Source organism: Rousettus aegyptiacus, unplaced genomic scaffold, assembly GCF_014176215.1.
Source record: "Rousettus aegyptiacus isolate mRouAeg1 unplaced genomic scaffold, mRouAeg1.p scaffold_m13_p_16, whole genome shotgun sequence".
NCBI classification, from domain to species: Eukaryota; Metazoa; Chordata; class Mammalia; order Chiroptera; family Pteropodidae; genus Rousettus; species Rousettus aegyptiacus.
This window is the reverse complement of record NW_023416291.1, coordinates 537,973-563,624: the sequence shown is the minus strand read 5'-3', so window position 1 is coordinate 563,624 and position 25,652 is coordinate 537,973. Positions and strand designations below refer to the sequence as shown.

Here is a 25,652-nt window from a genome sequence, read left to right as displayed (position 1 = left end):
TTAATTTTACTTTTTATTTTTAGATTCAGAGAATATTACATTATTGCGTTGTCTCTTGAAACCACATTGTTAAAATTTTAAATCATATTAAAAATCTTTAACCTAGACCAAATTGTTTTTTTTTCAATTTTATAGCCCAGTTATTAATAGACACCTTCTTTCTCTTATACAGTTTTTGTTTTCAGCCCTTTTTTTGTAGCTCTACGTTTTACACGTTATTTGCTTTTTAAGGCTGAGAATCAAAATACGTACAAAGTTCAGTTTTGTTTTAAGAAGCATTCAAAGTTGTGAACATTCCGAGAACTTTGGTAATGCTCAGTTATTGGCAGTCAGTCTAGCATTCCCCAGATCAGGACATAGGGCAAGGAGGATTAGGCGTGATGTGGACAAGGCTGGTTTATTTTAATAGCCTCTGGGAGCAAACAACAACTCCTCTAAATCTTAGGTTCTCCTTATCTCCAAGTTAACGTTTATCATCGAGCCGTGAAATTTTGAGTCCATGATGTAATGCTACCGGTGAGCAAATGAGCAATGGAACGTCAACGTTTTCCGGTCCAGTGCTGTAAAATAAAAGGGGATAATCTGGCAAAAACCTTTCATAACATTTGTTTATGATGTGTCTCTAAATCTGCAATTTTATAGTTTTTTAAACGCACAGGACTGAAGGAAAGGCCCTGGGCTGGTTTTAGCCATCAGCCATTTCCCTACCGTTTAAAATGTAACGCACGGTTATTTTTCTCGTTTTCACTGTAAACGATGGCACGCATGCTTATGAGTAGGGTCGTTCCCGAAACGCTACGTGCTTTCCGTCCGGCTTTTGCGCAGTACCGTCGCTTGTGCAGCACGGTAGAGGTCCGAGCGCGCGCCGGAGGCACACGCCGCAGCTCTTCGCAAAGGGGTCAGGCGAGGCGCGCTCACGTGAGGCGGGTGACGTCAGCCCCCTGGGCCGCGTGACCGAGGCCCCGCCCCCCCGCGCAGGAAATCTCGCGAGAGCTGCCTTCCTCTCGGACCTTACTGAGCTGACTAGGGGCGCCCTGGGAGCCGAGCTGTGGGCGGGTGGCGCCGTTGTTGCTTTCGTTCCGTTAACGTGATGCCCGAAGCCGCGGCCTCCGGGGATGGTCTAAGTTTGAGTACTCCGGCCTGGGAGGCGGTGGCGCGGGGCAGTTGGGACAGAAAGGCGCGGCTGCGGCGGGGTCGCCTCAGCTGAGGGGCCGCGGGGCCCTCCCTGCAGGCCTCGGCCGCCCACGTCCCCCGCCCAGTCGGCCCTGAGGGAAGCGAGGGCGTCGTCGTCTCCACCGACCCGGGCCTCCCCAGTCCCGCGCGTGATGCCCGCGAGGGCCCGGGGCTGGGGTCGCCGAGACCGGCCGGACCCGCGGGAGGCAGCGGGCTTGAGCGCTCCAGACTCCGGCCCTGGGCCCCGCCCCCCGGTCTCATCGTACCCGCCACAGGCCCGGCCGGGAGCCGTCGCCGCCCGCCCCGCGCTAGGCCCGCCTTGCGCCCCTGCCTCTGACCCCGCCCCCTGACCCCTCCCCGCCCTCGGCCGCGAGCCTCCGCCTCCGGGCCTCGGCCCCGCCCCGCCGGCAGGCCCCGCCCCCACGGCTGGAGCCCCGCCCCGGCCCCTCCTTCGCGGAGGGCTCCCTGCCTCCGCCGCCCCGCCCGCCGGCCCTAGGGAGCTTTCGCAGCTGCTGGCTGCTCGCGTCTCGCCCCGCGCGGGCTGTTTTCCCTTCCCCGGCCCCTGTTCTCGATCGCTCGGCCTCTCCGTCTGGGGAGAGAGCCTGGAAGAGGGCGGCGCGGCGTCCGGAGGAGCAGCCGACCGCGGCGAGGAGGAGAAGGGGCCCGCGCCACCCTCTGGTCACCCCCGCCCCGCGCGCTCCCGGCGGCCGGCCACTCTCGGACGCTGACGGAGAGCGGCTCCGGGGACAGCCCGGCCGGGGACAGCGGCAGCCGGGCAGCCCGGCCCGAGGATGGCCTCTACCACCACCTGCACCCGGTTCACAGATGAGTACCAGCTCTTCGAGGAGCTCGGAAAGTAAGCGCGGCGCCGGGCCTCCAGGAGGGCGGGGAGGGCTGGCAGGGCAGGGCCGCGAGGGGGCTTTCCGTGGGGAGGGCGGACCCGGGGGACCCTGCACCCGCCCGCCCTGGAGCCTCGGCGGGCCCCGCGGTCGTAGCGGTCACCCCGAGACGCGTGTGGACGCAGCCTGGACCACTCTAGCCGAGATGCCTCCGGAGCCCGCGGGGCGACCACGCGCGAACGGGGACGCGCTGCCCCTGCGGCGCGGTGTTACTGACGCCCGGAATTCCACGTCCGGAGAGTGGCCGCCCGGATGAGCCGACCCTGCGCGGCTCCACAGTCACCCTTGGCCCGGGTGACTCGCTCTCCATCCCTTCCCAGGGCTCACGCGCATCCCAGCCTTCCCCGGAGGACTTAGGCGCTGTGGGAGAGCTCCTTGGACACCCGGGAGCCCCCAGGGTGGCCTAGCGGATGTGCGTGGACGTGCAGGCCCGCTGGAGATGAGCAGGGAGGCAGATTCACGGGGACCCAAGGGCTTTAGGTGTGCTGGAAGACACAGGGACCACCTGAGGCCTGTGCAGGGGGCCCCCCGGGGCTGGAGGTGTGCAGGGCCGGGACAGAGACCTGCTGAGGGCCCTGCACCGGGACTCAGGAGCTGGAGGTGTGTAGGGAGGGACAGGGGACCCAGGGGCGACCGGAATGCTGATTTACGATTTATGCAGCATCTGACCCAAACCCAGTCCTCTGCTGCTGTTTCCACTATTACTGCTGAAAGGGTGCAGTTAAGTGTATGGTGCTGTTTTATGCAGCTAAGTGAAAGGAAATGGAGCTGTCTTTGAAATGGAATGAGCATTCTAACCTTACATGTTTATGTAGTGCTAGCTGTTAAAACATGGAGGATATGTCTGAAGAGCAGCTTAATTCAAACCTCTGCCCTCCCCCAGCCAAAAACAGAGCAGAGAAATCACACAAATGTTTCCAAGATTTATATTTTAATGAAAACAATCTCCATATTTACTTACTTGGAGCCAGATTAATTTTTTACCCTATCAAAATAAATCTGCAGCGGGTCTGTGCTGCTCTTCCCCAGCGCCGCTCTCTGCAGGGTTTTTTCTCAGAGCGTTTCGTGCTGTGTGAGTGTGAATTATGAAAGGTTTTCTGATTTCATGTGCAAACAAGGTCCTCATAATTGGCGGTTCCTTTCATTTTGTTGATTAATAATGTGTACTGCCAGTAAAATAAAATTTACTTTTATTCCTCAGCATTAAGCTCTAGGTCTCCAGGAAGAATTGTTCATTTTTTTGTATATTACCATAATGTACTGATATTTGAAAATTCACTACATTCCATAAAAATGCTCAGATTGTTATAATTTTTAAATAGACTATCAGAGCTGATTATATTGATGACCTGGTGATTTGTGGTTTCCAGGGGGGCTTTCTCGGTGGTGAGAAGATGCATGAAAATCCCTACTGGACAAGAATATGCTGCAAAAATCATCAACACCAAGAAACTCTCCGCCAGGGGTAGGTGGTTTCAGCTACACGTACATGTTAATTTTGTGTTTCTCATGCTGATTGTTGGTCTTCTCATATCATATAGTTATAGCTAGCTGTATTCTAGACTTAGGTGTGATATTACATACTGAGTTTAGTTCCTTCCTGAATGCCTGTTGGTCTATATAGTTTAAAAATAAACAAATATAATTTAATAAATTGTCATAAAAATTCTGTCCTATGAGCAGTAGCATAAAGAACTACATTTTTAGGCAAATAAATGTCACTAAGCAAATAAAGGCATTTTGCCTTTAGCTCTATTGTGAAATAACTTCCAGAAAAATGCCGGAACTGAAAAATATAATTCTCAAAACTGTCATTATTCCCTTTTGCTTTTGGGAGGAAAAATAGGTCAGAGCTCAGTCGAATCGTTCATTTCAGTAGTAGTTACACTTACCTTAAATCATCAAGGTGTATTTAACACTAATGGCTCTGGGAGGAAGCGTGATAGCCGCACTCGAGGAAGTCCAGCCGTGTGGATGTGTGTGCTGTTCACTGTCTTTCTCTCTGGCATTGCGGCTTCTTGCAGACTCCGCGTGCAGTTCGCACAGGCTTCATGGCCACAGAGGTAATTCGTGCTCACAGAGCAGCTGTCGACGTGAGCGACAAGGGCCGTCCTGTCGCCGCTTTGGGCTGCTTCTGGAGCACTTCCCCTGGACCTGCAGGCGCCCCTGGAACGGTGAGCGCCGGTCTGAGGCATTTCCAGGGGAATTTATGGTTTAACGAAAGAAAAGTGAAATTAAAATGAACCAAATGCCAGAGCGTAAGCCCATTTCAGTGACCTGGTTTATTTTAAGTAATGAGAAAAGAAATTCCATTAGGGCGCGTATTCCTCGTTTAATTTGACTTCTAGAAAGTGCTGCTGCCAGGTCTCCTGGTATTGCTGGTTTCTGCCATGGTATTTTTCTCTATTTGCTGCAGTTTCTGCTTTTATCGCGTCCTTCGGCTTTAGGTCGGCATTTCAGTGTGTTCTCTCGAGGGGCTTTTTGCTGTGGTTACTTCCCCAGACCCCGCGCGGGGCCCAGGGAGGTCTGTGCGCCCCGCAGCCAGCGGTGCCAGTGAGAGGCCTGCGGGCTCAGCGGTGTCCCCTTCCTGCCCCTCCTCTGCAGGGAGGTTTTTAACAGGGAAAGGGAGTTGCTACACTGTAAATGACATTTTAGTTAAAAAAAAAAAAAAAATAGACGAGGCGCCCAGTGCTCTCCTGCCTGTGTGGCTTCCTCCCGCGGGCTGGGCGTCCTGGAGCCACCACTTCGCGAGCCACCACTTCTCTTGGCGTTGGCGCCACAACCCCTGGCCTGGGGCCCGGCGGCTTTACATTTCCTCGGAAAACCAGCCTTGCCAAGGTTCACGGTTCACGGTTCACGTTCGCAGTCGGCTTGGTGGGGGCCCGGGCCTGTCGTCCACCTGCAGGAGGGCGGTGTCTCGGGGTCTGCCCGCCCCCAGGCTCTCCAGAGCCCTCTCCACCCTCTGCCGCTGATGCCCCTGGTCCCAGCGCATTTAGGACGAGGACACATTTAGGGCGAGGGCGAGACAGAGACACGCGTCCTGTTCCCCCGCATGCTCCCGCTGCGTGAGAACTTGCCCTTGCTGAGCAGAGAGGCAGCGGCCAGGTGCCTTGGGTCCAAGTCCCCGCCCTCCTGGGACTTACTGGCTGCTAGCCTCAGGTTCTCACCGATGAGATGGGGTGAAACAAGCCTGTCCTGTCGCTGGGTTGGGAGGAGGGGACGAGTTAACCCAGCAGTAGCTCGGTGACCCCTGCGTGACCTGCAGTCAGTGGCTGAGCTGCTGTCACAGTGGGTCTCTGTGAGGAGTGAATGAGGTCACCTACATGAGAGGACGGAACTACAGGTGCGACGCCTCCTCCGCAGGTGTGCCTCAGGCCGGCCTGCACTCACACTGAGCCGTCAACTCTCAAAGGACCGAGACCGCTGTGCTTTCGCCTGTGACGTAGGTGACGTCCACGGCACCGAGGACATGGGGTGACCAGGGTGGGGGCCCAGGGTCCAGTGTGCCTCTTAAATGGTTGGGGAAGGGACGGGTGCCTCGTTTATGGGGAAGGACAAGCAAACAGTGGGCGTGGAGTCATCTGTAAGTCTATATTCGGAGTGTATGCTTTGAAAGATGAGTTCTTGAAAAACGCTGTCTTCTCAGTATATAATGATACTAAAACACTACTTTTACAAAAACATTTTTAAATAGCATATTTAAAGGGCAACGTAGAATGAAATGCAAAATAGCATGCTTGTTTTTTCTAAGGTACTGGTTTTTGTTTTGTTTGGGTTTTTGGCCGCATCTAGAAGTTTTTGTGGAACATATGATTTTTTGTACAGATTTTTCTTTGTTTTGTTTGAGATACCATGCCTTTGTAAATCCCAGCTTTACTCCTATTTGTTTAAACGACCAGGCAGGTCCTTCAATTCAAGTAATAGTCTTTAAATGTAACCTTACAGATGAAAAATAAAGGCCGCTGTCGGGGTTTGTCATCTGAGACCATAGGGGAATGGCCAAAAATATGGCTGCGTGCCGGCACGGATCTGCACATCCAGGGGCATTGTCAGCCGGCGCTCTTCTGTGCCTGGGTCTCGCTGGGTTTCCAGCGCTCAGCCGCACTTGCATTTCCGCGCAGCTGTTAGTCACCCACACCGGTTTTGGGAGACTCAGAAGTCAGCTGAATTTCTTTCCTTCTGCATGAACACATGCACGCACAGAGAGTGTTCCTTACGCAATGCTGATCAGATAGATAAGCACACATATAGTTTGGCTTGTTTTAAAAATTAGAAGTAATGTAGACATGTCTGATTTTTATATGTAATTTCTGTCTTCTAAAAAGTTTTTTTTAGATAGGAAAGAAAAGCATGCTTAGTAACTGGTAGTGGTAATAGAATTTTGCCTCGTATTTTTACCGTGAGAAGTAGGAACTATTTCATTTTGATCCCAATCAAGTTAGTACTCAGCAAGTGCTGATTTGCCGGCCGTCCGGCGAGTTCACCTGTTTTGTTGTGGGTGTAACTAAGGTGTCGTCAGGCTCTGGAGAGTCCGTGCGGGGCTGGGGTTGAGTTCAGACGTGGTGACCGACAGTCCCAATGGCAGATGTGTTCAGAGGTGGTTCATGGGTTTGAGGTCGCATTTTAAAGCCTCCCTGTGGTGGACGGCTTTCTGCGGTAGTGACTACTCGGCGTCTATCTCTCAGTGTGTTTTCAACCATTAGAAACCAGTTCTTATTTCACAGAGTCCGATATGCCAGAAGGCATTGTTTTTGTCGAATCTGACAAATTAGGATGGAATCTTGACATGGTATATGCTATGCTGTGCCCAGCGTGTTTTACCTCTCCGCTGCCGCGGGAGTTAGAGAGGGCTCCGTCTCCCATTTCTGTGGACCTTCAGGCATAGTGCAGTTAAGTCGTTTTGGTGTTCTTTGATTTTATAGTTTTATTAATTCCTAGATTGATTATATTAGTGGAATATGGATCAAGACCATGGACACAAAATTAGGCCTCAGCTATGAAATCCGAACGTCGCATATATGTCCGTAAGTCATCTTTTTTGTTATAATAGGGATGCCCATAACTAACTCCTGTGACTTCTTTTTTTGGCATTCAGACAGTCCAGAAAGTACTGACTAGAGTTTCTCAGCCTCATGGTTGCTTGTCTTAGAGTGGACGTAGCACTGAGACAATATAGATGAGTCAACTTGCTCTGAATATGCATTATTGATCTGGCAATTTGGAACTAATTGGGCAAATCAATATTAATTTTGGAAAGTTAGTTGGCTCAAACAGTGTTTTAAGAAAAATGAGTAGATCATTTTTGCTTTTGTACATGGCACCTCTGCAGCTCTTTGACTGTTGGGTCCCAAAGTGGCATGTGTCGCCCTTGTCATTTTGTGTTCTTTCGTTACATTTTATCCCATTTACGTTCTTACGTAGGCCTTGATATTCCACATTTATCTTCCTCTTTTGGCGAATGAGAATATTATTGATAGTCAAAACTGGTTAGGAGATGACAAACAAAAACACATATCTGTATTTCCAGGAAATAATAAGGATCCTTTCTGTCCCAGCATCGCTGGGTCAGGCAGACGTGGCGAAGCGTGCGGTGTCGGGTCCCGGCCACGACGCTAATAGCGGTGTCAGCTTGCACTTGACTGTACGGTGGGACCCGAGTTCCCAGGGAACCTCGACTGTCACTACAAGGAGAGCGATACTTTTCATTTCCACTGAAATATGAATCAACTCAATGCAAAAATTCAAATTTTTATGGGTTCCTTTAATGTTAATTGTGGATTACTATAAAGTGTATACTAGTATTCTCTTGGGCCTTTAACTTTTGTTAACTAGAATTTTAATTAATTTTTAAAAGTCTTTTCCTTCGGCTGATACTGAGGCAAGCCGACCGATAGTGGATCTAGGGCTGGGTTCATATTTTTTACATCTGTTTCCCTCCGTTTATGAGGGTGTAGTGTGTCCAGTGTTTTTTTCTAAATTATTGGTGACTAATGATTGCTTATGAGAGAGGTTGTGTTAAAGCTTTTCAGTTTTAGTAGTATTTTATAGCAAACTTCCCAGTGATACATTAAATGTAGTCTTAGCAATATTTTTACTCTGAAACGTAACACCTTTATACTAGTAACTTATATTTCATACTATTTTGTAGACTCTTAAGCACACTCGCATATGTGACCTTATTTACTGTGTTTTATTTACTAAATACTGACTGATTACACTGGGCCAGATGTTAGGTGTTAGGTGTCGTAGACGTCGTGTGCTGAGTGTGGCTCAAAGTGCTGAGGGTTTTCCAAGTGGGGAGGGCTATTTCCGCCCAGGGAGACAAAGGAATGCTCTTAGATGGACGGATTTAAATAAATTTTTAAAATCATGACCAAAACGTGAGCAAACAACGTGGAGGGATCGTCAAAAGAGCTTAGATATCAGAGTGTAATAAAAACGTTATTTTATTACCATGGCGAATTTGTTGCAATCAGCATGAGGTTATTTTCAGAATCAATTTGAAATGAAGTAGAAATTTTTTGAGATGGCGGCATTATCCTGACTCCTGTTAAGGTTGACACGACAATGCTTCTTAAGGTGAAGTCATAGACCTCTCATCTGCCGGAACCTGTCTCCTGCTCGGGGATGGGAGCCTGGCAGGATGGGGGGCGGGGGTGGGGGGCAGCCTCGTGTGCCGTTCGGTTGGTTTTGATGCTGAATATCTTAAGCATCATTACACTTGTACCCAGGGCAGCATCACCACTGGTTTTTAATCTGGCGAGCGCTTTCATGGGACCACATTCTTCTTTAGCTTCTTAGACGTTTGTCCATTACTACTTAAAACAGTAGTAAAATAATAGAAAATAATAGCCATTATTTAAAGAGAACCTTCTAAGTGACAGTGACATATTGACAAGTGACAAAAACACATTGACCAGACACAGTGGCTTCTGCAACCCACAGCGCAGCCTCTAGGTAGACAGTGTGGCCTCCATTTTTAAATAGAGGAAGCCGGCTCGGGGTGCCTGAGAGCCTCGGGGTTAGTACGTGGTTGAGTCAGAGTTTCATCCCAGTTTCTTCCCGCTCTGAAGCCGGAGCCTGCTGTCACACCGCGTCGGCCAGCCTTCCCACGCGGACCCGCGAGTGCTCCGTGACCTCCCGCCCGGCGCCAGGGTGTGTGTCCCGGAGGCCCGTGTTCCCGAGAGGGTGCGAAGCCCTCTGGGAGGGCACACTCGAGTGCCACGCTGCGAGGGAGACCGTGCTCTCGGCACAGGATGCCCCAGACAGCCCCGCCCTGCCGCCTGCAGGTGGGGGTGCCGAACGCGACATTCTTGTTCAAAGGCAGAAACCACGGTGCAAAAGGCAGTGTTTTGTCAGCTCAGTTCATTAGCTGACTAACAGTCAGTCCCGGAAAGCAAGCTTCTAAATGATTCACTTGTCACCAAAGAGAGAAACTCAGCCCTTAACCGGAGTCGGGAGGGACGTGCTCAGGAAGGCACCTGCTCGTCCCGTTGAACTTGGGAGGCTGGAGCGTGGGTGTCCCTGTCCCCCCTCGGACAGCGCCGTGCCAGGTGTCAAATTCACACAAAAGTCTGGCAACTGACAGAAAAGACAAGTGTCATGTTTTATGTTGGTCAGAAAAACACCTGCAGCCAGCAGTGCCACAGCACACAGGTAGCATCGTGTAGTGTTTCCGTGCAGTCAGTGGCTCTACGTGAGGTTCTCTACTTTTTTTCGTTAGGTTACACAGGGATTAAAAATGAGTCATGTAAAATTTGATACACATTTGAAAAAATCAATACTTGATTACACGGCAATAGTCAAGCACCCAGCCCCGCACATCTCCCCTTGGTGACAAGAGCGCGCCCCCACCGTGGCAGCCACCGCCTGGCGGGGTCGGGAGAGAAACTGCCCCTTGTTTTTCGTGCCCTGGGCTGTTTAATTACCTGGTTGGTGTCCGTGGACCTGTGAGGCACCAGCCGGAAATCTATGCACTGATTGTCTGGGTAAGCCGGGTTTCACTTTATCCGTGTTTTATCTGTGTAAATTCAAGGCGCAAACTGCATTAATTCTCACACAGTTTATCATTTTACCTTCTCTCTAGGAAGGCTTAAATTATTTGGAAAATTTTTTCTAACAAGTTATTTTCCTTCCACGTCTTTTGGAAGAAGCGCCATTAATGATGAGTACACGCTGAAGTCAAGCAAAAATGAGCAATCCGAAACTGTCTTATTGAAGGTAAATGTAGTAAGCGATGATTAATCGGATTTTTATTCTATCTTATGGAGAGTTGAGGTCTGCCACATTACCGCTTTGGTGTTTAAATTAAAAGGCGATGTTTTGGTCAAGAAATGGTTTTGCGATTTCGGAAAGCTGTGCTCAGGACACCTTGAACTTCTGCTGACCTGTCTCCACCTCCCAGGGACTCGCCCACTTCCCCTTCTGTGAGGGGGGCTGGAGAAGCCCGGGCGTGCGACCGCACGTGGCCCCTCTCTTTAGCGCATCTCAACCCCCTTTCCACCTCTCCTTTGTCACCACTCTGCTCCGAGCTGTCCTTTCGTTGTGATGCTTCTCCTTTGGAAAACCTCCTGAGCAGGTTTTCCAGCTGACAGCGGGCACGTCGTTTATTCACGATTCAGTTCACTTGAGACCGTGGGGCCCGCCGTGCTGGGCGTCTCGTGACGTCTGGGGGCGCGGAGGCGAAGGCAGAGGCTGCCCTTGGGGGTCTCGTGATCCATCAGTGTGGATGGCAGCCTGGCGAGCACGGGCTGGTTTGGAGGGCTGCAGGACAGGTGTGCACAGGGCCTACCTGAGGTTTCAGGTCGGAGGAGGCTGTCCGAGGAGCTTTGTGTGTGGGGCGGTGCCTGGGTGGTGAGGCCGGTGAGCCCGGCAGAGGAGGGGCAGCGTGTTCAGGGAAGGGGAGAGCTCGGGCTCCACCCTGCAGATGGAATGGGCACACCTCTTCCTGTCGAAATCCTCTCTCCTTGAAGACAGGTCAGGTGCCGCCTCCTCCAGGAAGCTATCTCTGACTTCCCCTCTTCTCCTTCCCTCCTTCCCTACTCTCGTCAGAAGAGATTTTCCTCTGGTCCGTTGAAAACATTTTCATGTTTCTTAAGGAGCACATCCCATCTCTCCCTGGTACGCAGTTGTACATGCTGTAGCTCTCAAGTGAGTCGCGGGCGGTTTTTAACTTGCCTTCAGCTCTGCTCCTGGGAAAGCAATCACAATGTTGCAGATACTTGTAACTGGCGCCTGAGTGGACAAATGAATGAGTGTGCAAATAGGGTTCTGTCTCTGGGAATAGGCGTGTGCTTAGCAGAGACCGATGACGCATGCAGCGAATGTGGAGGGGCCGAGGCTCCGTCAGACGGCAGCGCCGACCCAGCCAGCACTCTCATCCCCAGAGCGCGCCTTTATTCCCTGACGCCCGGCGACTCTTTGTTGGAAAGAGTCTGGTATACTTCAGTAAATTTTTGAGCAACTACCTGCAAGTTCTTGTCACTGTTTCTTACCGTGTGATGGTGAGGTAGCTCAGCGAGCGGGCGCCCGTCTGAGCCCCAGGCCGCCCCTGTGAGGGCCAGGCTCACGCCCTAAGTTTTTCTGAGAGAGTGGGGCTTTTAAATTTTTGATCTATTCGACAGAGGCGCCTACTTTTTCACTTATCTTTTAAAGCTCATTTTGAAGAGCATTTTGATGATACTTTATAGAGTTTCAGATACACAAGTGCTGGATATTATTTGCTGATATTCTTTGATTTTTTAGTGAAAGCAGAGGCCAGCCGATACAACTGCTGTGTCCGTCAGTTCAGAAACTCAGGGAAAGGGCTGGAAAGTTTGCTTGTGTCGGCATCGGAAGCCCCTTCTGACAGTGCGCGTGGTGGAAGGCACGTCTCTGAGCCCCCCGCGGTGTGCGGCAGGCCGTCGGGGGTGCGCATTCTGTAGCTTTCCGCGCGCATGCGCCCACACACACGCAGACGTGTTTTTAAAGAAAATATGCTATTCCTTTCCTAAAAGCATTCCAGTCATATTTTTAAGAGGCAGCTTGAAGGCTGTAATCATGGTGGCAGAAGTGATTTGTGACATTAGTTTAGCTGAACATTCCTGCCACTTTGTAGGAACTTTATTCATGGTGGATCTTTTATGACTTTAATTAAGCAAATCGTATATGCTTTTATATTAAAGACTGTACGTAAATAATAGGTGCAGCGAGAACTGTGTGTTTGGAAATATCTGAAATAATAGTTTTGATTATTACTAATTTGTATAAGTGGATTTAAAAATTATTTTGTAAAAATAAGTCTTAATTACAGAATCTGGAAAATACAGAAAAATAGAAAGAAAAAGACATTTATCATTCAAGTTCCCTCTCTGTTAATGTTCTGTCACCTTTTTTTTTTTTAATTCTTCAGAATACTGGACTAATACACTAATATACAATTTTCTGTGCTGCTTAATATTATAAAATTTCACTATGTTACTAATCTTTTGAATTCTTAATTGATTGTGCTTCACTGAATAAAACATCAGTTTAATATTGCTAGTTTTTTTTTTTATCTGTTCTTTGCTATGATAAATGACAATAGTAAGCATTGTTTTGTAAAACTTCAGTTTTCAGAGTCTTTTCTTAGGAAATATTCGTAAAGGAGAATTTGTAAGATAGAGGATTGAATTTTCAAAATTCTTGATAAACGTTGCCAGGTTGCATCCTGCAAGTTTTGTACATTTCCACGTGTGACATTTAAGTATGCCAGTGAAACTGAGTTTGGGGCAGCAGGATTCGAAATTTAAATTTCCGCTGAACAACAAGAACAACAAGAAAACACTTCCCTTGTCTCAGACCTCTGCGGGCTGCGGGTCCGACGAAGGCACCAAGACGAGGCCCTCGGCTTGAGTCAGGGCAGCCGCGGGGCCCGGGAGTGACCGGGTGACGGTGTCGCCGCAGGGCCCAGGAGTGATCGTGGGTGATGGTGTCGCTGTGCACAGCTCACACTCTGAGGCGTCAGCAGGTGACTGCCGGGTTGCTAAAAGGGAAGTCAGTGTCTGAACTGGGTCTTGAAAATAACCATTTTTTAATTTAAAGATGAATAGAAAAGATGCAAATTAACATAATATTATAAAAGCCTCGTGAGCAGCACGGGAGTCGGGACGTGGCGGTGAGGAGTAAGCGGGAGGCTGGCAGGTGCTCCCAGAGCCGGCGGCGGGCCCTGGACACCCCGCACCCCCGTGGCAGCCCGAGGCCTTGTCCCCGGTGGCTCTTAGTGCAGCGGGCCTGTGGGGAAGCGTGGGACAGGGCAGGGCGGGCCGTGCAGCCAGCCCTGAGTCATCGGGGTGAGCAGCTGATAAGAGAGGAATAGCAACTTCTTATGGGCTTCACGTTTTGTTTAGCTTTGGGGCGGTACAAAAAAATGGAGTGATTAAAGCGGAAGATAAAGGCCAAGAGAATGCTGAGAGATTTTTCTTAATCAACCAATATTAAAAATGTCCTAAGGAATCGCGTTGGTGCTTAAGAACCAGAGGTTGGGTGGCCTTGTGGCCGCCGTGATGGACCAACGACCGCTGCACAAAATGCCTGTGGGTTTCTGTTCAGAACCCCGAGTAAGGGGTGAAAATGGCCTCGGCGTTGCTCACCGAGTTCTTGCATGCCGCCTGGCACCGTTCCCAGGTGTGTGCGGACTGAATGACTCCAACCTGCGTTGGACGATGCTAAACAAACGTGTTTAGTGACCCAGAATTCTCAGCAGTGAGGTTTGTGCTCTCTTCCCAACTATTGCCTTAAAAAATTTTCTTTTTAAAGAAAAGCTCCAAATGTAACAAGTGAATTCTGTGTGATATCATTTATAATTTAGCACAAGCTGGTGGTTGGAAAGGAGTCATTTGTCCCCTTCATTTAAATACCTAAACGGTCTCTCACAGACTTGAAGACAGCTCCGATTTGAGCATTTGACCCCCCAGCCAGCCTCAGCCGTGCAGTGTTTTCCCCGTTTTCGAGAAGATCTTAGCAGCTGTATGAGACACTGTTTGTGAGCTCTCCCAGTTCCGCCGGCATGGAGGACTCTGCACCCTGTGGTTTAGAGTGGGGTGTGCCTGTTTGCGTAGTGGGGTGCTCTCGAGCTGGGACTGGGGCTCTGTTTGCAGAGCAGGGCGCCGTCTGTTCCCTCCAGAAGCGGGGACCCGGGGAGGGAGCTGTGGCGAGGGCTGGGGGAGTCCTGCCTCCTGACCGCGAGCAGAGTCCACTCCTGCTCGCTGGGCGCGGGCTTCCTGGCCCCCCGTCCTGGCCGCGGTTCCTTCCGGGAGACTGGGAGGGGCGGGGAACGGCCATCACGGAGAACGGTTAGGCCCGAGGCCCGAGGCGCTCTCCTTTTTATGTGCTTTGGAAATTATTTTTGGGAAAAAACATTCTTTGGGTTGACCTTTTTTCCCAGCATCCTACATATCTTTATGATTGGGAACGGGAAAACAGATTGAACTGCTAACCTTAAGTCTGTTTGCAAGAGAAAAATATATCTTCTATTAACGGAACCAACGGCTGGGTCACGTGGAGCACCGTGTCCTCCATTTCCTGCTGCCAGTCAGTGTTCCTGACCTGGTGATGACGTCATGAAGAGAAGCGCCTAAGACCTGGACGGGAGGGTTAAAGGCTGAGGCCGTTCATTCTGTAAAACAATGACCATTTATTTTAGTAAATATTTGATCTTCGGTAAACTTTAAGAAATTATTTTAGGTAAGAGACTTTCAGAGGGGTGTCTGTGTGTGTGTGCACATGCACGCACGTGTGTGTGTTTTGGAATGATCCAAACCAAATAAATCCAAATTTAGAGATACCGCTATTAGAGATAGACGGCGAACACACACAGGTCAGTTTGAAGACAGCACTTAGCTTGGGGAGGGCGCCTTCTCTCCTCCCTGCGTGGAGCATCTCGGTCAGCCCTTCCGCAGCCGGCTTTGGGGGCAAAAGGGGCGAGGGAGGAGCGAGTCTGTGGAAACCTCTCGTGGCTCACACCGATGCTTCGCTAGCATCTTTCACTCATGGATCTTGAGACGTTTCCTGAGAGTGTCCCCCAGTTCTTCCGGGGCGTGGGCGAGGGGCGTTCGGGGGCCCCCGTGCCGGTGCCTCCAGGCCCGTCGTCCCCACGCGCACGTGGCATGCCCCGCGGTGCCCGTCGCTGCCCTTCCCGTGCCCGGGGTGGGAGGGCAGGGGCGCTGGGGCGCGAGGGCGACGTCACCGCCCTGGGGTCTGGCCGGGCGTCTGGGCCGGGGGCCGCATCCGACCGCCTGCTTCACGCCCACGCGGGCCGTCCGCCTCGCTTCCCAGCCGCGACGCTGCGCCGTGGGGGCCTGCTGTGTGGCAGCGGGGGATGCGACGGGGACACGGGGCGGGGACAGGCAGCTCCTGCGCTGGGACAGCCTGGGCGGAGACGCCGGCAGCTCAGCTGAGGGCAGGGCAGACGAGCAGGGCAGACGAGCAGGGCCCAGCCTGTGAGCGGGCACGCTCTGGCCGCGGGCGGCCGTGGGCAGGGGCCCTGCTCTGGCCCCGGGCCCTTGGGGCACAGTCACGTGGCCGTGGGAGCCTGGCCTGACCCCAAGGACTCTGGCACTTTCTGAATGCCAAGGAGAAAGGCTTTTTGTGTTTATTTTGTTTTACTTTACGTTAATTTTTCTTAATTTGCACAGCTGGTGAGAATACAGCGGCCACAATTTAAAGCCTACCGAGTGTAACAGCAAAGCCCTGCCGCCGTCACCCCGTCACATTCTTTCTAGGGCACGGGCGTCCAGGGGAGGGGAGGGGGGAGGAGGTCGGCAGCAGAGCCTGGGCAGGAAGCTGTCCTGCAGGCATGACAGCCAGAGTGACTCATTCTGGAATGTGTGGTGGCAGATTTCTACCCGAGCAGGAGGCCTGGGGGTGGTTTGGGGGGGTCTTCCCGGCACGCCCTAACTCAGCTCTTTCCCTCCTTTCTGCTCAGTTTTGTTCACTTTCCCCGCACAAACGAAACATGCTGCAGGCAGCTTCAGAGGCTCAGGGCTGCCCGTGATCCCATCGGCCGGAAAGCGCTGTCTGTGGAGAAAAATGGCTGCAGACAGGAATGGGCCCCACGCACGGATGGGCGTGAGCCGGGACAGGCGGCGCACCGAGGCGGAGCGGGGTGGGGCCCGGGGTCCAGCTTTCACGTGTCAGCTGTGCACCCGTCGCCCCAGAGAAGCCCGCCGCTCCCGCCCCCCGCCGCCACGCCCAGGACGCTGCGGACCCCGCTCGCTCTCTGCAGACCGTCCGCTCCGCCGGGCCCTGTGCGTGCTGGGGCCGGCCGCTCTCGTCTAGCACAGGGCCTGCCGGGTCTGCCCTTGACCCATCGCCGCCCGGATGCACCCCGTTCTGCGTGCCCGGTCCTCGGTTGGCGGGCACGTGGGTCGCTGCCACTCTGGGCTGTTGTGAGTAATGCTGCCATGAACATTGGTGTCCGAGACTCTTGTATAGACCTACGTTTCCTCCTCTGGCACGCAGGAAACACACACACACACACACACACACACACTGAAGGAGTGCACCCTGCAGAGTCGGTGACAGGGACGGCACCCCGCAGTGCAGTGTGGGAGTTACTGATGACTCGCCTGGTTACGCGGCATCACAACCTGCGTGTGACACACGGGTAGCAAAGCGTTGTTCTCCAGGGACCGATGCGGGGGACCGGAGCAAGCAGAGTGTCTGTGACGAGCGGCCGCCGCCTGCCCTCCGCGTGGGGAGCGGAGACCCGCACGCGCGGGGTGGGCTCGGGCCAGCTGCGCACGTCGCACGTCTGTCCACGCCGAGGAGCCGCCGGCCCCGCCCGTCTGTCCCCGCGTGGGCGCCCCTCGCGCCAGTGTCGCCGGGAGGGGTGGCGCCGTGGTCCGTGCTGCGGGGCGGACGCCCGGGCACCAGTCTGCCGCCCGAGTGCAGGTGTGGGGCGTGCTCCCGCCAGACCCCCCTTCCCTGCCCCTTGTTGGGGACACGCCCGTCCTGCAGGTTGTTGGCGGGTGTGGGGGAGTGTGGTCCATCCACGCTGGCCCCGAGCTCACTAGGCCTGGCTTTAGGTGTGGGCTGTTCTGGGCAGCGGTCATGGGGCTGGGGGCTGAGGAGGAAGGGTCGGGCCGACGTTCGCCGAGACCCTGGGGTGGCTTGATGGTTAGCAGGAAGCTCCCATTTCCGTCTTTCACACGGGAGAGTGGATTTGGAGTTCACCGAAGGCCCAGGACGCCCCCGGAGACTGAGGGTGGACTCCGTTCTCATCCGCAGCGCCGTGCTCCTGGCTGCTGGGCGGTGCGAGGCAGGCCAGCTCTGGGCCTGTCCCCGGAGTGTGCTTCGTGCTGCTGTGAGCCGTTTGCAAACAAAGAGCTGAGAACGTCACCTTTTTGAAGAGAGATTATAATCTAGAATCAATATACATTTCTACAACATTAGAAACTCTACTCTGCACTAACGGCAGGACGTTTTTTGGGTTTCGTATTGTCATATGTACTTTAAATTTTATGTATATTTCCAACCAAATTAAGTATTCCCCACATTACATCTTCATAAAATGCTGTAAATAACTTTAAAGACTAAAGCTGGATAAATTACCTTTCGAGCCGTTCAGAGTAAACTGACTTTTGGTGACATGGAGAAATCCATGTTGGAAAAGTTTGCCGTAGTGTTTGAAATAGTGAATGTCTACTGTTATTTCATTATTTTTTGTATTATATTTTTATTCGACCCATGCGCATTTATATATGGTTTGAATAAAAGTGTAATGAAGCACACAGCATGGGGTCTTCTGCAAACGCGCCCACGTGCGTGCACGCGTGTCGCGTGCACACACGCACACACGCACACACACCCTCGTAGACTGGGCTCCCTGGAAGCAGACGCAGGGGTCGCGAGAAGCACTGCGTACATTTATCAGAGTCCGAATCGGATGACGACACAATAGAAATAATTTTCTCGTGTTTACTGATTGCGCAACATCCTGTTTTCGTTTTAAAAACCTGGGTTGGTGACCGGCTGGCCACGCGAGGCCGGCCAGCTTTCCCGCACGTCCCCCTGCCCTGTGGGTTTCCTGCGGGGGTGTTTACACGGCCTCGCAGCACCTCCGTCTGCGGAGCACGGGTTGGAAGAGGGCACGTGCAGACCGGCCTGCTTCACGTTCAGGGCTAATTCGGGGGAAATGACCAGAAAAACCAAGCACAGTAATGTTATCAATAGGGATTGTTTCATCTAACTTAATTTTTCCTTCTCACAAACTGATTTTCAAAGAAACACTTTGATTCTTCACTCATTCTTGTGGGTCCGCTCTAAATAAAAGCTGTGACTTATCAGTTCGTTTATGCAGAGTTGGAAACTTTGATTCCTGACATCGGCAAGGTGACCTTAGCGATTTGCGCAACATTTTGTTATTTGAAAGCCTAATTTGAGGAAAAACGAGGGAATGCAGGGGGCATCGCCCTGGAATCTAGTGTGCGGTTCTGTGGCACGAAGCACGTTCACATTGTCACGCGCCCGTCACCGGTCCTGAGCTCTAGAATTTTTCATCTTCCCGGACCGGAACTCCGCCCCCGTTAAGCAGTAACTCCCCCTTCCCCCCGCCCAGTGCCCGGCACCCACCGCTCTGCTCTCCGTCTCCGTGAACGTGGCCGTGAACGTGACCGCTCTCAGTAGCTGGGTGTGGCGGACCCGCGCACGTTCGCCCTTCCGAGGCCGGCCCGCCGTCACGCTCGGCACAGTGTCCGGGCCCCGCACGCTGCCTCGTGTGCCAGGACGCCCCTCCCGGCGGGGCCGCGCATCGGTCTGCCGGCGGGCACTTAGGTCGTGTCGCCTGCTGGCGCTCGGGCACAGCGGGGTTTTAAGAGTTCTACCTGAAAGCTCTACGTGATCGTTAAATTGAACATTCTAATGGGTAGAAAGGAAGGAGGGAAGGAAAGTACGTGCCATGTATTTTATAATTTTGATTTCTTCGCTGCACACAGGGACGTGTGGGGTCATCTTTCCCCAAGATGCTTTAATTGCTTTGTAAACCGCTCGCCTCGAGCACCCTGCGCGTGAATGGGGCGGGGGGGGGCGCAGTATGCCACGCGGCCCACTTCCTTCCTGAGGCGGTTCGCGGTCCTCCGTGTCGCGCGGTCTGCGGGCCTCCTCGCGCCGGCGCCGCTGGGGCAGGTCCGAGGCGGTGTGCGGTCCTCCATGGCACGCGGTCTGGCCTTCCTGCTTCCTTTTCATCGACCTGTTTGACCGCTCCGCTTGTAATGGGAATGAAGGCCACCGTCTTGTCCGTGAACCTGAAACGTGGCTGTGCTCTTGAGGGGCGTCGGCTGGTGGAGAACCTCGGTGCAGGGCGTGGGGTCGCGGGGTGTCTACGGCTCCCTCACCTGGAGAGACGCGGGAGGGGAGAGGCGCCCACTTCTTCCTTCGTTCCGCTCGTTTTGAAGCAGTGAAACAGAACAAGAGGACAGGGGCGAGACCCAGTCGGCGCGCCTTGGAGGTGGGCGCCGCCGCCGTCTCCGGGGCGAAGCTGGGAGGGGAGTTCAGGGTTCAGCCTGGTGCGTTAGGGTTACTGTGTTTAATGTGTGCACGCCACATTTACCGCCGGGTACAATGAAGCTCTAACACACGTCAGCAGTGAGGAAGAGCCCCTGAAAGCCTGGTCGGTTGTACGGGAATATTTCTAAGTAAAATCACAAGGATGAGTGGGAAGCAGCTTTTTGAAAGGCCCTCTGCTTGAGGCCTGTGTTTTGTTCGTTAATTTCTGTTTTTGTGTTTTTAGGGATTTATTCGATCAGCTGACCAGATCATAACCCCCACTGCCTCCGAGTGATAGGTTTATTCTTCACAGGTGGCAGGAAGCCAGGTGCGTCCTTATGCAACATGGGCTCAGCGGGTGGAGTCGTCATTCTCGGGATGAGTCAGTAGACCTGTCACTCAGCAGGGCCTGTGGCATAGGGACATCTCTTCCTGACTCCCCCGGCTCTGTCCTTGCCGTGCGACCACATCAAGGTGGTGGAGACTTTTTAAGTCTCTCTGATGCTCTAACAAAAGGGATAAAAGGATAGTTCCACTTTCATCCTTTCTGATATTCAGGATATCAGCCACTTCCTTTCGTAGAAAGTTTCAGGAACTCTTACCTTCTGTTGCCAGGCAGAGAGGTGAAGTTGCTGATGTGCTGCATGAACACTCGTTCCCTGATGGAGTGCGGCTTTCATCTGTCTTCTTGAGCCTCCTTTCTGTTTTCCTTTCTGATCGCTTTCTGTTAAATGTAAAACTTTCTCAGCCACTTCTTGCTTCCTAGAAAATCGCTGTTTGTTAAGTCACTGCAGCTGCACTTAGATCTTTCTGAGCTTCATCATCCTGTGGCCATCTTTAGTGACCTTGTCCTGCCTGTCTCTCAGGGTTGCTGAGAAAATCAACTGACGCGATGGGAAGGCTTCTGCAAATTGTGAAGCGCCCCTGGCACTTTGTTTATCTCTATGGACTTCGTGTGGCCACGTGTTACGTCAGTTTCTAAAGGCAGGTTTCACACCTACCGCTGTCTGCTGCTGGTGCTGCGGCTTCTCCGATAGGCAGGTGACGTCCTTGTGTCTTGTTTTGTGAGCGCTGTAGTTCCTACATGTCTCGGGTCATTTTTGAATCCACGTTATTCATTCGGTGATTATACATTATAGCCTAAGAAGTTTGCCAGTTAAAATAATAAAAAAATCTTGGCTCATTTAAGTCGAATTTTTTTCTGACTTTTTTTTTTTTTTCATTTTCCTAAAACTGTTAGAAGTAAAATCAGCTAAAAATTTTTTTGAGGTGCTTTAAAAAATTATGTGCAGTGTTCACAGTCCATGGTTTTCCTTCAGTGTTCCCTTTGCATTAACGTGCACACCATGTTGCACTTTCGGAAATAGACGTGTTCACGGTAAAACGTGTTTCCCCTTCACTGCCGATTTAATAACCAGCTTCCCGGGCCGCCGCTGGCTGGCGAGGCGGGGCCCCCTCCCACCGGATTTGCATGCTCGCTGAGAGAGCGCTCAGGGGCCTTCCCTTGGAGAAGCTGTTTTTCAGATGGCTAAATCCAAGAGCTTGCTATAGCAAGGAAAAGAACAGCATAAAGAATCCTGTGTTCAGGTAGCAGAATATCGCCCTGTAGATTTGTGAGTCACGGTTCAGCACGTGGCTCTGTGACCTTTCCCCCCCAGCTGCCAGCTCTGGGCTGCGTGCAGTGGAAACCCCCCCAGCGCCCTCCAGGCCCAGGTCACATGTCTCAGAGAGAGCTGAGCACAGACAAGAGGAAGGGGAGCAACTGCCTCCTCACCCCACTGCGTGACCCTTGACCTCTGTGCTTTCCAGGGCTTCGGGGCCAAAGATTCTGCGTTATACCCTCAACCAAAAGCAAAAACACACCAGATACTGTTACTGAAAAGAGAAGATTGTTAGTCATGAGAACGGCAAGCAAAATTTCTGTTAATTCATGCTGCCGTAGAGGTCAGGCAGAGTCTTTCTGATTTTTAAAATTGTTATTTTTTCGTTAAAAACCATTTTTTTCTGTCAGTTCTTCTTGACGGCAGAGTGGGGACTCGCCCTGCTCTGAGCATGTCTGGCCTCCTTGTGGCTCGCGGTGGCTGAGTCATAGACAGGGTCGCTTTGTGCTTATTTTAAAAGGCAGATGTCGGGTAGCCGCTTTCCGAATTTGTTGGAATAAAGTTGTTACTATTCTTTTACGATATTTTAAGTATCTTTGAGACATTGTTTTCAACTCCTGATATTGGTGTTTTGAGTCTCTTTTTTCTCAGTCTAGTAGGTTTATCAATTTTATTAATCTTATAAAGGAACCGATTTTCAGCGTCGCTGATTTTTCTCAGTTATTTCCGTTTCTCTGTTTCGCTCGTCACTGCGAGGAATGCGCTCACGTCGTTCCGGCTTCCTAAGGCTTCAGAGGCTTAGGTTGTCGACGTTCGAACTTCTTTTCCAGTGTTAGCGTTTAAAGATACAGATTTCTCTTTAAACACCGAGTTATTTAAACCCACGTATTTTTTAAAATTATTCTTTATTCTGAGGTAATCGTAGATTCGTGCGATAAGAATTAACGTTGAAAGATCCCACACACGCGTCACACGGCTCCCTCCCACGGCGACATGTGGCCAAACTCAGAACAGGGGCGCAGCCAGGGAGCCGGCGCCGGCGGGCCCGCCCGCTCCGCGTGTGCCCCCGCGCGCGTCTGGCCTCTGCACCTGCGTGGCCACCGCAGCCACCAGCGCGGCCGGCAGACCGCGAGGAAGGTCCTCTGTCCTCCGGCATTGCCGCCCGGCCCAGCGCCCACAGCCGCCGCGTCGCTCATCGCCCTGGCTCCGTCCCTGGGAGAGCGTCACGTGCGCGGAGCCGTGCGGCGTGGCGCCCTTCGAGGCTGGCTTTTAAAGCTCAGCGTAGCCCCCCGGAGGCTTGTCCGGTTCACCGCGTGTGTGGACGCCGTGGCCTTCTTACTCTCCCGTGAGGTCAGCCACCCCCGTCAGGACACCCCCGTTGTTCCCGGTTCGGGGCCATGATAAAGCTGCTGTGAACTTTCGCGGACAGGTTCGTGTGTGAGCCTGGGTTTCAGTTCTTGGGGACAGACGCCCAGGAGGACAGTCGCTGGGTGTCTGGTGGTTGCGTGTGTGCGTTTTAAGGAACTGCCAGACCGTTTCCCAGAGCGGCCGAGCCACCGCAGCTCCCGCGGCCGGAGGCGGGTGGTCTGGTGTCTCGGCATCTCTCCAGCGCTTGCCGCCCGCATTTAGCCTTTCCGATGCGTGCACGGCGACATCTCGCTGAGGTTCTAACGTCCCCTTCCTCCAGGGCCAGCCGCGTCCACCGTCTTTCCACGTCTTTTTCTCATCCCGACCTCCGCGGTGCTCCCTCTCCAGTGAAACACCCGTGTCCTCCGCCCGCTTTCCGGCTGGGTCGCTTGGCCTGCCGCCCGAGCGCTGCCCGTTCTTTCCCCGCCGCGCGGTGTGCACACCGGCTTTCCCGCCGTGTGGCTTGCTGTCTGTCCTCTTAGCAGAGCCTCTTACAGAGCAAAACTTCTCAGTTCCGATGAGGGCCAATAGACCAGTTTTTCCTCTAATGGGTAGTGTTTCAGTGTCCAAGCCTAAAGTTCTTCGTGTGGCCCTAAATACTGGACAATTTATTTTTTAAGAAATTGTTCTGAGTTCACTCTTGGTTGGGCCGGAGCGCAGGCTTTGGCCCGTGTGCCAGGCGCCGCGTGCGGAGCGGCCGCGCTGCTGCCCGAAGCCGCCGGGCACGCGGGGTGCGCCTGCCTCGGCTCTCCGCCCTGTCCCACCGGGCCGCGCGCCTGGCCCCTCCAGTGCCACGCTCTGGACCCCTCTGCATCGTAACTCTTACTCATGGAGAGCGAGTCTTCCTCCTTCATTCTTTTTAAAAATTCTTTTAGATGTTCTAGGGACTGCGTTCGTCAGCGCTTTGTGATTTGGGCACGCAGATCCTGCCTGTGTTTGGCAGCGTTTGTACTGGGCAGCCCGCTTTCTTTAGCAGTTGTGAATGGTTTTCTGTTTTAATATCTGTCTCTACACTTTCATTGCTAATGGATGGCAATATGATTACTTGTTGTATATTGATCTTATGTTCTGTGACCTTGATTTTTCTCTCATAGATTACTTTGGATTTTCTGTGATTTGACGTATCTTTAAATGATCCCTCTGCTACCTCTGGGGCCAGGGCGTAACCAGCAGGCACAGTCAGGAGGCTGTTAAAATAATCTGAACGAGTCTGCGGCCACGCCGCCCTGAACGCGCCCGATCCCATCTGATCCTGGAAGCTAAGCAGGGTCTGGCCTGGTTAGTACTCGGATGGGAGACCACCTAGGAGGACCGGGTGCTGTAGGCGTAAAAGATAAAAAATCCGAACAAGGGAAGTGGCTCTGTCTGGGCAGCGATTCAGCAGAGAGAAGCGGTTGCCCTCTGACGCGTTTGAGCACAGAGCCCGTGGGACTCTTTAAGGGAAGAGGAGCTCGCGCTCGCATAGAACTTCCAGCTACATGTTCGTCCCCCCTTATCCGTGGCGCATGTGTTCCAGAACCCCGGACAGTGCCACAGCCCATGTACCCTGTTTTCCTCTAGCCACAAACCAGTGGCAACGCTTCATTCATAAATTAGGCGCAGTCACAGGGATTGACAATGAAGAAGGACGTTGTAACAGTACGCTGTAAGAAAAGGTACGCGAATGGCGTTGGGGCGTTAATAATAAAACAAGAGCTGCTTGAACACAGGCACCGTGATATGGCCGTGAGAGGGGCACCCGGCGGTCAGGGCTGGTGAGTGTCCACAGCCTGTGTACTCCGCTCAGAGAGATGACCCACGTCCCAGGTCGGACGGGGCAGCGTGTTTTGATATTTCATCATGCTGCTCAGAACAGTGCACAATTTAAAACGTATGACTTGTTTAATGAATAGCTTATTTCTGGAATTTTCCGTTTAATATCATCAGGCCACAGTTGACAGCGGCTAAACGTAACCACAGAGCGCGAAACCGCGGATAAGAGGCCACTGCTCTGTTATTGTTTCACCGTTACTGTAGCCGCCGTCCCTAGAGGCCAGAGAACGGCGGCGTGTGCAGACGTTATAGGGTACGCGGAATCACCCTTCAGGTCCCAACCACGGTTACGACTGTCATCAATGAACCGTTACGGGCAGAGCCAGGGCCAAAACTGTTTCCAGTGCTTTGTAGCCTCTCCAGAAATGCGTGTTGGTAGTAAATTTTAAAGTGATTTGTCATAAGCAGATTGAACCTATTAGTAGCTACTAGAAGCTTCTTGTGAGCTATTTGGGACAAGGCGGCTTTACTCCACATTAGTGGCTTAGTGAGGCGGAAGGCCTGCCCCTCTCCAAGCAGGGTCCGCTGGATGAAACACACGTACTTAAAAACATGTTTTATATCCTCAAGAGTAATTCATCTTCATGAATAACATTCAACAGGCTACAGGTACGAAGTGAATACCTAAAAATTCTTTATCAAACCTCATCTCCACTTTGAAAAAATAATCAGTTTCTCTGTTAGTAGTTACCTGAGAATCTTTTCAGAATTGTTATGTTCATTTATCCTTTTAGCCATTAATTTCTAAAAGAAATAATCAGTTAGATTTTCACAAGCTTTTGATGCTGCTCAGCCTGAGGCCCTTTGCTATCGTTTTCTGTCTTCTAAATTCTTACCTGGTCTATTTTCATTTGATGCGATTCACTCTCAATCCCACGTCTCAAGCTTTTTAAGGGGGATTTTAATGCATTCCTACTTTCGAATTTTCTCAGAAATGAATCTTTTAGATAATAGAAACCCTGAGGAGGAAAGCATAGTCTTTAAATGCAAAATAGAAGACAATAAATGGAAAACAGGTTTAGCACGCCAAAGCCTGGAAGAGCAAGCGGACGCCGCATGGGTGAAAGGAAAAGAGGTTTTCGCACCAGCAGGACTGCAGAGGGGCGTTCGTGTCGCCCCGAGCCGCGGCGGCGAGGAGGGGCCACCGCGCGCTGAGTCGAGGGTTTGAACTGGAGGCCGGCGCGAGGGCCGGGGCAGCGCTTCCTCCCTCGTCCCCGGGGGCCCTGCAGTTCTGGCGCCGGCTTGGTGAGGGAGCGTG

At 52.3% G+C, this 25,652-nt stretch overlaps 1 protein-coding gene, 1 long non-coding RNA gene and 1 pseudogene across 8 annotated transcripts in view; 2 read left to right on the top strand and 1 right to left on the bottom strand.

The window, feature by feature from the left end:
* Nucleotides 1–239: 239 nt before the first annotated feature.
* On the bottom strand, nucleotides 240–972 carry LOC118612402. Its single transcript, XR_004954813.1, has 2 exons — nucleotides 709–972; nucleotides 240–560 (listed from the first exon to the last, which is right to left on the bottom strand). It is a non-coding gene; the product is annotated as an uncharacterized LOC118612402 (long non-coding RNA).
* Nucleotides 973–1,608: 636 nt separating this feature from the next.
* CAMK2D (calcium/calmodulin dependent protein kinase II delta) overlaps nucleotides 1,609–25,652 on the top strand; it is a 98,252-nt gene continuing 74,208 nt past the window's right edge. For 2 of the 7 annotated variants that reach the window (XM_016144836.2, XM_036233423.1), the window contains exons 1-2: nucleotides 1,613–2,029; nucleotides 3,443–3,537. In XM_016144836.2, coding sequence (XP_016000322.1) covers nucleotides 1,965–2,029; nucleotides 3,443–3,537 — 160 coding nt within the window. In that variant the 5' untranslated portion in view covers nucleotides 1,613–1,964. Of the gene's footprint in view, nucleotides 2,030–3,442; nucleotides 3,538–25,652 lie in introns of all 7 variants that reach the window. The other 5 variants (XM_016144841.2, XM_036233422.1, XM_016144837.2 and 2 more) reach the window with 5 other exon arrangements.
* On the top strand, nucleotides 23,791–23,909 carry LOC118612540 (annotated as a pseudogene).